The sequence below is a fragment of the Lethenteron reissneri genome, unplaced genomic scaffold (assembly GCF_015708825.2).
Source record: "Lethenteron reissneri isolate LAM-NWPU_2019-01 unplaced genomic scaffold, ASM1570882v1 scaffold_1527, whole genome shotgun sequence".
NCBI classification, from domain to species: domain Eukaryota; kingdom Metazoa; phylum Chordata; class Hyperoartia; order Petromyzontiformes; family Petromyzontidae; genus Lethenteron; species Lethenteron reissneri.
The window spans coordinates 32,501-47,412 of NW_026891253.1; the positions used below are offsets into that span (position 1 = coordinate 32,501).

At 51.7% G+C, this 14,912-nt stretch overlaps 1 protein-coding gene and 1 pseudogene across 1 annotated transcript; one reads left to right on the forward strand and one right to left on the reverse strand.

The window, feature by feature from the left end:
* Positions 1-3,769: 3,769 nt before the first annotated feature.
* LOC133362549 (tumor necrosis factor receptor superfamily member 1B-like) lies at positions 3,770-5,579 on the reverse strand (annotated as a pseudogene).
* Positions 5,580-7,779: 2,200 nt separating this feature from the next.
* LOC133362553 (N-myc proto-oncogene protein-like) lies at positions 7,780-13,129 on the forward strand. Its single transcript, XM_061581502.1, has 4 exons — positions 7,780-7,841; positions 9,729-10,444; positions 11,637-12,273; positions 12,949-13,129. Exons 2-4 carry the CDS (start codon positions 9,919-9,921, stop codon positions 13,127-13,129), a joined length of 1,344 nt encoding a protein of 447 aa, XP_061437486.1. The 5' UTR covers positions 7,780-7,841; positions 9,729-9,918.
* Positions 13,130-14,912: the final 1,783 nt, after the last annotated feature.

A 14,912-nucleotide genomic window follows, 5' to 3' on the forward strand; every position in this document is an offset into this window, starting at 1 on the left:
GTCACCGTTTGTCACTCATTTCCCAACGTCTTGTCTCTTCTCACAATTCAAGTTCCTAGAATCAACCCACCCGCGCCTGCAACATGGCTTCATCCCAGAGGTCGCAATCGGGTACCCGGGTACGAGTACGGGTACCCGTTTGCGACCCTGGTGCGGCCGGGTACGGGTACGGGTAAGGAATCAAAACTCGTTTGCGACCTCGGGTGGTAGGTGGCTAGGAGTTGGTCGGAATGCTCTAAAGCCCTCGCTCTGAGCTCCCAGGCCTGCCACGCAGTGGCGTGGGCACCGTGACGGGTCTTTCACTTCTGTTGAGTGCACGATGCTGCCCCCCGTTGTGTTTCTCTCGTTTGCTTCAGCGCCGTCGCGATGGTTTGGAGTTGTGAGTGCACCGCTGCACTGTCCTCTAGTTTGCCATTTAAGTTGTGTTCCTTAAATGTTTTATTTCGATTTAAAGCTTTCGTGACTGCAGGGATTCATCTTCTTGGTTCTTTCAGTAAAGTCGTCACGTAGAAGGGAAATAATAAAATAATAAAAATAAAACATAATAAAATAATTCTCACGACGTTTCGGCCACAACGCAAGCAGCCGTCCTCAGGTGAAGAACAGGTCTGTCGGAAAGACAGCGTCTGAATGAAACACCACCAGGCTTGGAGTGTATATTTAAGCTGGGTTGGAAGGGGAAGAGCGCCTTGACAAAAAAATTACTGGGGGCCTGACAGTACCTGTCGCCCAGGGGCTACGGGGGGGGGGGGGTGTGGGGGCTGTTCTTCTAAGGGCACGGGAAGGGTGCGGGTCAAGAGGTCACGTGGGGCGCAGTCACGTGTCTACCCCACCTGGCAATCTTCCCATCAGCATCAGGGCCCCTGACTTCTCCTTGTGAACTGTCGGGGGGCCCGCCACGACTCTACGGACACTGCCTCTCCTCCCTCTCTCTCTCTCTCTGGTAGAGTTGGAGGGGGTGGGGGTGGCTTCAGGACGACCGCAATCCTTTGCAGGACAATGTAATGACTGTGCAGGCGTTACGTTGAGTTTGGTCAGGGCAGCACGGCGATGAGGGATGATAACCGATGGGCGCAGATGGAGCGATAAGATCGGAGCTCATGGGCAGAAAAACCTCGGTGGCTTTTTGGCATCGCAGCCATGATTGAGGGGAGGCTTTCAGCCAGCAGTGGGTAGAGCATAGCTGATGGCGTATTTGCGGATTTCGATTCGCTCTAAACTGCTGAGGAATTTTGAACGCGTATCCATTTTATGCAACTTTTATTTAAAGGTTTCAACAGTCAACACGTAACCAAACGTGGTAATTACAAAACCACATTTTACATTCCAAAAGAAGTCATTAACCAGTCCCCCAGTAGTTGACATTGGAGGTGCATTACGCTCTGCTCCAGAAATGTTTCTCTCAAAATCTTAACAACGAAATATTTTTGTTATTTTTGTTTTCACTTTTCCGGGAACCATTTTGACAAACCACGTCCTCATTGATCCTTATTGGTCCTTATTTTGTCCAACGATATTTTTGTATAAAGCTCTCATCGGATTGATTGTAAGGATATATGGGTGCAATAAACATAGTGATGGAATAAAATAAACAAATAGGATTTACCCTTCCTGAGGTGTTAAGAGGTTCAAACACCAAATGGACCCCTATCACAAGGCATCCAGTCTGCACTAACCACACAGACTTGCGGTAAACCGTTGAAACAAATATACTTCGGTAATGTATGCATCGTCCTTTAAACCGATTGGCCTATACAACAACATGGATTCTTATGATGAGTGTATCACGTTCGAGTTGCGGTGCCTTCTGCTAATAATTCCTAACTCCAAGCCAGCACGGTAACATTCTGTTAAACATCGAGAGGCCTGGTCATAGGAGAGACTGTGAACACTGCTGAAATATTCTCTCTTCACGTGAATCAACATCCAAATCGGAGACTTTTGTAACATTTTAGCTGTCACAGTGTTCGCTGTTCGTAACGACACCGTACTCTTCTGCACCTCACAGCGGGGCAAATTGTCTGAAATGTTCAGCGATTAAGGTTTCAGTCGTGAGGGAGTGTCTGTTAATATTGTCGGCTTATTAAAGTTATTCACTGTTCTTGATTCTTTCGGTAAAGTCACGTAGAAAGGAAATAATAAAATAATAAAAATAAAACATTATGTTTATTTTATTTTATAAAAAAATGAATAATAATAAAATATTAAAAATAAAACGTTAAAATGTTTTCTTTTTTTAATTTTATTATTTCCCTTCTACGTGACTTTCCCGAAAGAACCAAGAAGATGAATCCCTGCAGTCACGAAAGCTTTAAATCGAAATGTATTCACTTTTATGTTGTCTCCAAAGCAGTTTGTGGCATGCGGTAACCTTGATTTGTGTCCTGTTACAAGCCATGTCTCAATTTACAGAATGTAGTTTTATTAATCACACCTCATCATCACCACTCATTGTGAAATTATTTAGCCCTCTCCAGTTGATGTAATTAATGCGATGAGTGTTCTATGTTGGATCATTTAGAGGGCTTCAATCGACGGGCTTGAAAAACTCCGGCTACAGCTTATAAAACTGTCATCTCTTTACACAAAAAATGTGGTGCAGTTTGCCCTAATGACGTCATGTCACGGGATTAAGTGTCCATTACAATCTTGTCGGAGAACAGAGCATCACCCCGTGTTAGAGAACAACCCGCAGAAGCATGCTACGTGGAACTACCACCAGGAGCCACAGCTTCCCTACACGCATGGCGAACAAACCAATATATATCTTCTCGGTTCATTCGGTAAAGTCACGTAGAAGGGAAATAATAAAATAATAAAAATAAAACAATACAATTCTCACGACGTTTCGGCCACAACACAAGAAGCCGTCCTCAGGTGAAGAACAGGTCTGTCGGGAAGACAGCGTCTGAATGAAACACCCCAGGCTTGGAGCGTATATTTAAGCTGGGTTGGAGGAGGAAGAGCGCCTTGACAAAATAATTTGCATATCAAGAGGAATTTTGCATATTTATGGGAAATGCAGATATGGGATTAGTCACTACTTGTGAAATGCGTAGGAGGTGGGCACGGGTTTTTAAAGTCATATTATGCCCGTGCATTATGCCGGATTAGCAGCATGAAAGGGAGGGGATAGGGGTAACATTAATAAAGGGAAGGAATGTTTTTATTATTTTAATATTTCCCTTCTACCGAAAGAACCATGAAGATGAATCCCTGCAGTCACGAAAGCTTTAAATCGAAATTCAAACCAATATTTTTAATTCTGAGACCCAGAATTATTTGACTAATCAACTTCAAGATGGCAAATTTCGTGCAGTCAACTCACTGGACTTAAGAAGCCAATGTATCCACGCTTGGGCAGCTGACACATGGATTTAAATGCAACATCTCTTTGGTTGCTATATCAATGTTTCTGAGCCCTGAGCCAATTTCAGTAGAAGACCTCCTCAAATTTCGATTTAAAGCTTTCGTGACTGCAAGGGTTCATCTTCTTGGTTCTTTCGGTAAAGTCACGTAGAATGGAAATAATAAAAATAAAACATAATAAGATAATATAATAAAATATTTTATTAGGCTTAAATTGTATAATTATATAATTTTAATTATTTATAATAATATATTTTATAATGTTTTATTTTTATTATATTATTATTTCCATTCTACGTGACTTTACCGAAAGAACCAAGAAGATGGACGTCCTCAAACTTGGTTTTTTGACTAACATGACCATTTCAAAGGCCCTTCCCCCCATCTTGTTCGACCACATTCAGTCCGCCGCCGCCGCCGTCGTCGCCGCGTGCATTCTCACCGACCCTCCTGGCGACGCTCCCTTTGCGCAAATCCCCAGCAGCATCTCCAGCTGCCTCTCCAACCTCCTCGCCCGCTTCGTCTCGTTCCCCCCACGCTGCCTGCGCCCTTCCTGCTCCCGCCGCCGCCGCCTCGCGGCACCGGCCAGAAGCTTCCAGATGTAGGCGGCCTCCTTCGTGTCGTGGTGGGCCAGGCACGGCAGAATCAGGTGACCGACGCTGTCCACGAATCGCAGGGTCGCGTCCACGCACGCGTACTCCGGCTGGGACGGCGGGTTAGACGACGGAGGCTCGGCACCATCTTCCCCTGCGGAGGGAAGAGAGGCGACGCGTCTTGCTACCGGCATACGACGTTTCGATTGCAACACAAGCAATCGTCATCAGGTGTAAATGAAATGCAATCACCCAGTACGGCATCTACTGCCCTCCGAAGCCAGCAGCTGCTTCTCCGACTATGCCATCGATCTACGGTTGCAGCAGAGCGCGTCGTGCGTGGAGGCCCCGGGCAGCAGCTGCACGGAGCCCGGAGTGAAGCAGTTTGTGTGCGGGCGGCACGCGGCATTCGCCGATACCTCCGGGGAGAAGAATCCCCAAGGGCACGGGGCGCAGTGCGTGTCTTCGTGCGGGGATCCTGCGGTGCCGAGCAGAGCGTGAGATGGGGGTGCACGGGCAGACAGAGAGAGAGAATGTAGAGATGCGTAGAGAGAGAGAGAAAGATGAGAAGAGAATAGGCATTGATTGGCGCTGGGAGATGGCTGGGAGATAGCTAGGCGACGGGAAAGTGGTGATAAGATTCCCCGACTTGACGACTAAATACATTTACAAATGACGCATTTATAAATAACGCGACCTAACCTAAAAACCTTTATTATGAACAAATGAATGATCATCAGACGGATGCATATAGGAACCAATTAATGTCCGAGTGGGGTAGAAAGCTCGTGCTGGGCACGCAGAAGCTCTATCCCGATGGGCAACTGGTGATTGGAGCCAACAGAACAAATGAAATAATGCGCAAATGATTTCACCTCTCCACGAATGAATAGGTCATGTGCACTCGCGCCTTTAGCGAGGACATCCTACCTGTGCATGTACGAGCCGAGCGACATGCAGAACCAAGTACTACAATGAATGAAGAATGCATGAACTGGGGAGTGTGGGCGTTCGTGCATTTTTGTTGATGGGGGAGGTCACGCGGAAGGAACTGTCATCGATTCAACTAATTAAATAAGACGCAATAATTGAGTAGCGTCTTGGTACGAGCGAATCGATCGCCGAATGAACCGCGACGACACACGTGGTGTATCCGCCCCCCGCCCCCGTGCGTGCCTTTGGTGACGACGCCGTGCCCAGGCGGCGCAGCTTCTGTGCGGCACGCAGAACTCCTGCAGCAGGAAGGTGCCCGGCTCGCACTCGCACACGCGGTCGTGCGTGGGGCTGCATTCCTTCGCGAGCCGCTGACCCTCCTTGCACCCCGGGCCGCAGTAGAGACACCGGTCCAGGGAGTTCCAGAACTGGGTGTAGTGGCGTGGCGGGCACCGAGTGCAACGTGCCTCCACGTGGGACGCGTCCTCCAGCTGCTTCTGCTGCCCCTCCACGGCCTTCGTGGAGAACGGCAGCGAGACGCGGTGGCCCGGGGGACACAGCCCGTACGGATGGGACGGAGAAGGCTTCTTTCGCGTCGTCTGCCGACACCGTCGACGCCGCTGCCGCCCCCGTCGTCGCCACCAGCAGCATTGTCGCGATGACGGTGGTCATCGTCGTCGTCATTGTCGCTGGCGTAGCCCCGACGCTACCTGCGAAGGGGGGTGCGGGAGGAGCGCGCACGGTTGTGTTCAAGCGCAGGTGGGAGACGTGACGTCGTCGGTGCGTGGTCACGCGACCGGTGAGAGATGGCCGTGGATTGGGGGGAGGTCTTCATTTCCGCGGAGGATCGAGCGTGGCTGACGACGACGACGACGACGATGTGGAGATCAGCAGGCAGGGGGTATCGCCGGCCATTCGATCAGCAGCGGCAGAGAGACGCAACGAAACGAAGGGAAAACGACCGAATTCAAGCGCGAGTTCACAGTCGATGGGGATAAAAAATGACACGAATGATCCATTCTTCTGGAATCTTCTCAACACAATCGGATCGTGGTGGGAGGGGATGGGAGGACGGGGGTCTTGGGAGTGCGAGGATGCATGCTGAGTGGATCATGGCACCACCAGTGCCACATCCTGCCGCACAGACACATCAACACTGCACCATAGACTCAACACTGCACAATAGACTCAACACTGCACCATAGACTCAACACTACACCATAGACTCAACACTACCCATAGACTCAGCACTGCACCATAGACTCAACGCTACACCATAGACTCACACTGCCCATAAGCTCAACACTGCACCATAGACTCAACACTGCATCATAGACTCAGCACTGCACCATAGACTCAACACTACCCATAGACTCAACACTGCACCATAGACTCAACACTGCACCATAGACTCAACACTGCACCATAGACTCAGCACTGCACCATAGACTCAACACTGCCCATAGACTCAACACTGCACCATAGACTCAACACTACACCATAGACTCAACACTGCACCATAGACTCAACACTGCCCATAGACTCAACACTGCACCATAGACTCAACACTGCCCATAGACTCAACACTGCACCATAGACTCAACACTGCACCATAGACTCAACACTACACCATAGACTCAACACTGCACCATAGACTCAACACTACACCATAGACTCAACACTGCCCATATACTCAACACTGCCGCATAGACTCAACACTGCACCATAGACTCAACACTGCTACCCATAGACTCAACACTGCACCATAGACTCAGCACTGCCCATAGACTCAACACTACCATAGACTCAACACTGCACCATAGACTCAGCACTGCACCATAGACTCAACACTGCCCATAGACTCAACACTGCACCATAGACTCAACACTACACCATAGACTCAACACCGCCCATAGGCTCAACACTGCACCATAGACTCAACACTGCACCATAGACTCAACACCGCCCATAGGCTCAACACTGCACCATAGACTCAACACTGCACCATAGACTCAACACTGCCCATAGACTCAACACTGCACCACAGACTCAACACTGCACCATAGACTCAACACTGCACCATAGACTCAACACTGCACCATAGACTCAACACTGCACCATAGACTCAACACTGCACCATAGACTCAACACTGTACCATAGACTCAACACTGCACCATAGACTCAACACTGCACCATAGACTCAACACTGCACCATAGACTCAACACTGCACCATAGACTCAACACTGCACCATAGACTCAACACTGCACCATAGACTCAACACTGTACCATAGACTCAACACTGCACCATAGACTCAACACTGCACCATAGACTCAACACTGCACCATAGACTCAACACTGCACCATAGACTCAACACTGCACCATAGACTCAACACTGCACCATAGACTCAACACTGCACCATAGACTCAACACTGCACCATAGACTCAACACTGCCATAGACTCAACACTGCACCATAGACTCAACACTGCACCATAGACTCAACATTATACAATCCTAAAATATAATCTTCATCTACCAACTGTGCTTTAAAAGAAAAAAAACTGACAATGTATTATTTCCTACACAGATATAAACTAATGCACCGCGTTGTTCACGCTTGACATCTCACTGTGCAGTCCAGTGTCTCGTGACTCACCCGCCCCCCGGCCTGTACCACCGCGGTGGATGTTGAGGGGGGGGGGGAGAGGCGGGGCCCTCCCGGCCAATGGGCCGCGGCGCTCACCAGCTCCACTGCGAGATGGGCTCGCCCAAGTTCCCCCCCCCACCCCCTCCACTTGGTGGCGGGGTCCGACCACCCGCCCTGCCCCCACCCCAATGGAGGCTTCTTTCTCCACCATCACCACAGCTGCTGCTGCCGGCGGCGGCGGCTTCGTGGCGTTGCTGACGTCTCTGTGACCCCCCCTCGTCCTGCCCCTTGACCGTGAGTAGCCCCCCCCCACCATCACTCGTCACCCCGAGTCCACCAGCCACTTAGGGGTGGACTTCACTGGGAGCGGCTCTACAGCTCCTGCTCTGACGCCGACTTCTCCCGTCACTCACGGCAGCTCAGCGAAGCGTCTCATCGTCGTCATCATTGTAATCTGTGTGTGTCACGCTGTGTGTGTGTGTCACGCTGTGTGTGTGTCACCCTGTGTGTGTGTGTCACCCTGTGTGCGTGTGTGTGTCACCCTGTGCGTGTGTGTCACCCTGTGTGTGTGTCACCCTGTGTGTCTCACCCTGTGTGTCACCCTGTGTGTGTGTCACGCTGTGTGTGTGTCACCCTGTGTGTGTGTGTCACCCTGTGTGTCTCACCCTGTGTGTGTCACCCTGTGTGTGTGTCACGCTGTGTGTGTGTCACCCTGTGTGTGTGTGTCACCCTGTGTGTGTGTGTCACCCTGTGTGTGTCACGCTGTGTGTGTGTGTCACCCTGTGTGTGTGTCACGCGTGTGTGTGTGTCACCCTGTGTGTGTGTGTCACGCTGTGTGTGTCACCCTGTGTGTGTCACGCTGTGTGTGTGTGTCACCCTGTGTGTGTGTCACGCTGTGTGTGTGTCACCCTGTGTGTGTCACCCTGTGTGTGTGTCACGCTGTGTGTGTGTGTGTCACCATGTGTGTGTGTCACCCTGCGTGTGTGTGTCACCCTGTGTGTGTGTGTGTCACCCTGTGTGTGTGTCACCCTGTGTGTCTCACCCTGTGTGTGTCACGCTGTGTGTGTGTGTGTGTCCCTGTGTGTGTGTCACTGGCTGTGTGTGTGTGTCACCCTGTGTGTGTGTCACGCTGTGTGTGTGTCACCCTGTGTGTCTCACCCTGTGTGTGTCACGCTGTGTGTGTGTGTGTCACCCTGTGTGTGTGTCACGCTGTGTGTGTGTCACCCTGTGTGTGTGTGTGTCACGCTGTGTGTGTGTGTCACGCTGTGTGTGTGTCACCCTGTGTGCGTGTGTGTGTCACCCTGTGTGTGTGTGTCGCCCTGTGTGTGTCACCCTGTGTGTGTGTGTCACCTTGTGCGTGTGTGTGTCACCCTGTGTGTGTCACCCTGTGTGTGTGTCACCCTGTGTGTGTCACGCTGTGTGTGTGTCACCCTGTGTGTGTGTGTCACGCTGTGTGTGTGTGTCACCCTGTGTGTGTCACCCTGTATGTGTCACCCTGTGTGTGTGTCACGCTGTATGGGGAGCGGTAGTGTAGCGGTTAGCGCGCTGCGCTATGAACCTGGCGACCCGGGTTCGATTCCCGCTCACGGCCAACATCAGACGATTGTCTGAACCGGTCCCGGGCCTTCCCTAGGTCGACTCAGCCTCAAATGAGTACCTGGTGCGGTGTGTAAACATTGCCACTAGGGAGACAAAGGCGGTCGGGCGTGGTGCTGGCCACCCACCCCCTCGTGTACCGTTCCGGCCTTCATAGGTGCTTGCTAACAGCACTTGCCCCTACAGTCTGTTAAGGCTATATGGGGGATCTTTGTGTGCCACCCTGTGTGTGTGTGTGTCACCCTGTGTGTGTGTGTGTCACCCTGTGTGTGCGCTCCCTCTTGCGTCCCAAGTATTCACTACACAATAAAAATTCTCACGACGTGTCGACTGCAACACGAAACGTCGTGAGAATTGTTATTGTTTTATATTTTTATTATTTTATTGTTTCCCTTCTACGCGACTTTACCGAAAGAACCAAGAAGATGAATCCCTGCAGTCACGAAAGCTTTAAATCGAAATTTAACGTCCCGGAGATTAATGAAATTGAGCTGTGGATGAGTAACAGCGCCACTTACGACTCTGTGTGGTGTTTGCTCGCTTTGCTAACGACGCTGCTTTCTTTATTGTTTGCTGTTGTTACAGGCGAGCCCGGCGGCCCCCTGCAGAAGAAGTAAACAAGACGCAACAACAACAGGGAGGAGGGTGGTGGTGGAATGTAAACAAGAACAACAACCCCTACCCGCCACCACGCGGCGTGTTGTCGCGTGACGAAAGTAGCAGCAGCGTCATCATCATCACCACGTGTAGCAGCAGCGTCGTCATCATCCACGCAATGTCTGCCGGCAGGGATGACTCCCCCTCCTCCTCCTCGACCTTCTACGACGGCGAGGAGTTGCACTGCGACTGGCACCAGTCCACGCTGCCCAGCGAGGACATTTGGAAGAAGTTTGAGCTCCTGCCCCCCGCGCCGGACGGAGCGAACTCAACGCCAACGCCGCCGCCCTCGGGCGATCCGAGCCGCGAAGGCGGCGAAGTGGCGAGCCGCGGCCACGTCTGGGACCCCGCCGGCGGCAGCGGCATGGGAGCCGTGGGAGCCGTGCTGCTGCGGGACTGCATGTGGAGCAGCGCCGCCTCCTCGGCCAGAGCCACGCCGGGGCGGCTGGTGCCCGCCGACAAGTTGGCGCCGCCGCCGCCCGCAGTCTCCCGCGCCGTGCCGAGCCCCGCGGCCGCCGCGGTGCCCGCCAAGATGCTGCCCTTTGAGCCGGGAGGGCGGCACCTGCTGGTCGAGGGGCGGGAGGATGGGGAGACTGTCGTGGGCGGGGCGATGTCTCCCGGCAACGAGACGCTCGGCGATTCGGGTGAGACTTGCACGCTGTTTTGCGTGTTTCTTTATTCGGTCGTTTTAGCGCGGTCGTGCCTTTTGTTTTTTTCGGTCAAGTCACGCAGGTCAAACATGAAATGAATCACGACGTTTCGGAGGCAACTCGAGCTTCCATCTTCAGGTGGAACAGTTACAGCAAAATCACCGTATCAAGTGAAGCGAGCTCTGAGAGACACGAGATTACATAGAGGTTAAGAGGGGGGGGGTGGAGCCTAACCCCGAACCCTGACCCCTAACCCCTAAACCCTAACCCCTGACCCCTGACCCTAACTCTAACCCCTACCCTAACCCCTGACCCCTAACCCCTGACTCTAACCCTAACCCCTAACCCTGCAGTGAACTGTGAGGCTGCTAAAGTTGGTCAATGACATCCTTCCAAAAAGTATGGATCCTTGCAGTCACGAGAACTTTTCGAATTAGCTTGTTCATCTTCGTTTACAACAAACTTACAGTTGTCAAGCTCACTACACGAATGTTGCGTGTGTACATTTCAACAGGTCCTGTACCTGTGTAATGGGTTCCGGAGACACTTGTAGAAGTAACTTCTTTATTACAATACAACACCTCAACAGTGCTGATACTCTGTTATAGCCTAGGTACACAGCCTAGGTACACAGCCTAGGTACACTACTCTGGCTACGCTCTGGGGTCCTCTGGCTACAATTACCCTAGGGGAGGCTACCTGACCCGACCCAGCCAAGGTGGGGGGGGTCTGGACTCGGAACTCGCCCTCACAAGGACGTAGAGCCGGGAGTCCCAGAGTCCCACCGCTGGCCCTCACAGCATCCCGGCCCTTACAAGGACAAGCGGGACGAGGGGGTCCAGGGTCCTAAGCTGGCTGGCGGGTCTTGGATCTTGAGCTGCGACTGGCCCCGATCGGCCAGGTAGCTGCCCTTTTATGCCTCGTCCCCAACGAGGGGTGGGGTTGTGTGCGCCCCCAGATATCCCACAGAGCACACACAGCCCCCCCCCCGTTGGTGGTGCCAAGGGGCTTAGCTGTCTGGGGTGCCTGGGATTCTAGCGCCTGGCGCCGAGGGCTTCTCTGTCTCGGGTCCCAGAGCCCCCAGCAGCTCCTCCCCTCTTCTGGCACTACACCTGCGCAGTTTAGGTTTATAATGTTGCATTTTTCTACATTGCGTTGCTGACGTATACGTGTTTCCCTTCTGCAGACGATGACGACGACGCGGATGAGGAAGATGGAGAGATTGACGTGGTGACCGTGGAGGAGGGGAGCCACACCACAACGAGCGTGGCGCTACGCGCCGTGCACGACACAAACACGGCCCCCCGGTACAACGACAACAACCGGCGGCAGCGGCGGCAGCAGCGGCGGCGACCCGCCCCGCCGGCGTCCACGCCGCCCGTGCACCAGCAGCAGCACAACTACGCCACGCCCTCGCCGCCTGCGCGCGGGGCGAAGACGCCGCCCCCGCCGGCGCCGCGGGGATCCGCGCGGAGCCGGGGCGCCGCCGGCGGGGCCGGCTCGTCCCGCGCCGTCTCGACGGGGAGCGGCGGTGGCCCTCGGAGCTCCGGCGGCTCGGAGGGGCTTGGCGAGCGGCACAACGACCAGGAGCGTCGGCGGCGCGACTCCATCAAGAAGGGTTTCCAGTGGCTGCGCGGCGGCATACCGGAGCTGGCGCACGACGAGAAGGCGGCCAAGGCGCAGATCCTGAAGCGCGCGATAGAATATTCGCGCACCCTGAAGCGCGAGGAGGAAAGACTCAGGGCGGAGAAGCGGCGCGAGCAGATTCGACGTCGGGAGCTGCTGGCGAGGCTGGAAACCCTGAAGAACTCGTTGGCCGAGCGGTCTCCATTTGCATCTCGTTTAAAGACTTTAAACCGAAAGTTACTTTTGTTTTGATATTGGACGAAAGCCTCTGGCGACCGGCACAGTTGAGCCTCTTTGCCATTGAGTGGTATTATGCACCGTGACCTCGTTTGCAACGTAATGCCTCTGAATATTTGACTGCCAAGGTTTGAGTTGATGGGAATGGTAAGTTGTACCTCAATAGACATTTCTGCACAAATGATGCTTCAATGTGGCAAATACTGCCATTAATGCTGTTCCATGGCGATTTTCACTTTAGATTTTTTTAATTTTTTCATATAAAACATGGAAAATGTAGGCACCAAAAGTTGTTACGTAATTACCCAGGGTTTTTGTAAGATTTAGCGCGAGTAACTTTTTGAACAAAGTTGTTCCTGTCAATAGTGCAAAAGTTACATTTAGTAACCTTTTTTGAATGTCCCTTAAACAAGGGGTGTTGTTGCTTACTTTGCATCGCTGATAAACTCGGTCTTTTTGCCGTTGAGCTCAAAGCGGCCTTAGCAGCTGCGAAGCGTTCGTTGCAGCACTTTGTGGACCTCGCTGTATCTTTATCTCTTATTGGAACGTAAATAAAGCCCACAAGACACCAAGTGCCTCGTGCGTGATTGTGTTGCACCCTGTTGCACCCTTCACTTGCTAACGCGCGGATGTAGAAGGGACCTTGGCCAAGTTGCACGTGTCGGCATCTCAGACGCCGGCAGCATCGAGCTGCTGCACCAGCTTCTAGCGCAGTCTCGCCTCGCGCTTCACGCGCCCCACTCTGGTGGGATGTTGGCCCATTCTTGGTTTTGGTGGATGTTGAGAACTTTAAACCGTGACCTCCGTACCGTCTAAACCAGGGGTCCTCAAACTACGGCCCGCGGGCCACATGCGGCCCGCCGAGGACATTTATCCGGCCCATGGTCACTAATTGGGCTGCGCTTGTGAGCACTAATTTGGCTGCGCTGGTGAGCACTCATTGGGCTGCGCTGGTGAGCACTCATTGGGCTGCGGTGGTGGGCACTGATTGGGCTGCGGTGGCGAGCACTGATTGAGCTGCGGCGGTGGGCACTGATTTGGCTGCACTGGTGATCACTGATTGAGCTCAGGCGGTGGGCACTGATTGAGCTGCGGCGGTGGGCACTCATTAGGCTGCGCTGGTGAATGGTTCAATGGGCCAATTGACTGGATTTGCCCGCCAGGCCTAAGGCTGCCAGCCCTCCCCTGGCTGCGCTTGACTGGCTCTCCCTCCCTCAGCTCCCTCACTTGCCCCTCGGCTCCACTCTCAGTGATATTCCTGTGTGCTGAGTAAATGATAGAGGGGTAATAACAGATTGATCTCTGGAGGGGCTGCCTGCTGTTTTCCCGTGCTAGTCAGTGACAGACAGCCGAGGAGTAGGAAACCCAATTTAAATGACAGTAAGTGCATTTATATTCTGATTGTTATTCAATTATATGAGGTTATATGTTGTATGTTGTGTAAGCCCCAGTTCATACTGTTGCGATCTCTGAGCAGTGCGAGTTCAGCCATATGCTTGTATGGCTGAACTTGCATTAGATTCGGAAGAAAAAAAGGCACATGTGCCTTTTTTCCTGCAGTGGATCGCATGGGTCTTCTCCCCCATGCGATCATATTCCTATGCGAGTTCGCAGATCGCACTGCGATCTGTGAACAAAACTGCAGGTGTAATTAACTTTTTAATGGCACCCACACCAGTGTGAGTCTGGGGTAAAAGTGGAGTTCCCCCAATCAGACTGCATTGATGGGCAGTGCAGTCTGTATGTCTCTGTGTGGGCAAAGTTATTGCTGCTATATTGTTTTTGTAGCGCTGTATATATATTGGTATTTTACTAATAGCAATTTTGACTCCCTAGGAAACAATGATGTCAAGAAAGAGAAAAATTGACTCGGAGTGTAGGATATTCAAAAAACAGTGGACTTATGATTACTTTTTCATGCAGTACAAGGAAAGAGCTGTGTGTCTGATATGCCAGAATATAGTGTCTGTGTTCAAAGAATACAATTTATGTCGACACTATGAAACTCAACATAAAGATAAATATGATTGTTTGGTCGGAGAAGTGAGAAAAGATAAAATATTAAAACTGAAAAATACATTAACTCCGCAAAATACTTTTGTGAAGCAGAAGCAGCTAAATATTTCATCACTGAAAGCAAGTTTTCAAGTTGCCAAGCTAATAGTGTGCACTGGCAGACCATTCGTTGAGGGAGAATTTGTTAAAGAATGCCTTCTTTCTGTTGCCAAAGAGATGTGTACAGAGAAGGCCGATTTATTTAGTACAGTGAGTCTTTTAGGACCTACAATTACACGGAGGATTGAAGAAATGGGAGACAATTTCCATCAGCATTTGCAAAACTCCACAAAAAAAACTTTCCTATTTTTCCTTGGCACTCGACGAAAGCAACGATGTTCGTGATTCTGCACAACTTCTAATTTTTATTTGTGGGACGAATGACTATTTCGAAGTCACAGAAGAGCTTGCTGCACTGCAAAGCACCAAAGGAACAACTACAAGAGAGGATATCTATGAAAAGGTTTGCCAAACTGTGAATGGTTTGGAGCCAGTGTGACAACTGATTGTGCTCCTAGCATGGTGGGGTCTAAGAAAGGAGTAA

Coding starts and splice junctions, on each gene's coding strand:
- LOC133362553 (XM_061581502.1), top strand. CDS start 9,919: ATGTCTGCCGGCAGGGATGACTCCCCCTCCTCCTCCTCGACCTTCTAC. Junction 10,445..11,636: donor CGAGACGCTCGGCGATTCGG/GTGAGACTTGCA, acceptor TCCCTTCTGCAG/ACGATGACGACGACGCGGAT. Junction 12,274..12,948: donor AAGAACTCGTTGGCCGAGCG/GTCTCCATTTGC, acceptor GCGCGGATGTAG/AAGGGACCTTGGCCAAGTTG.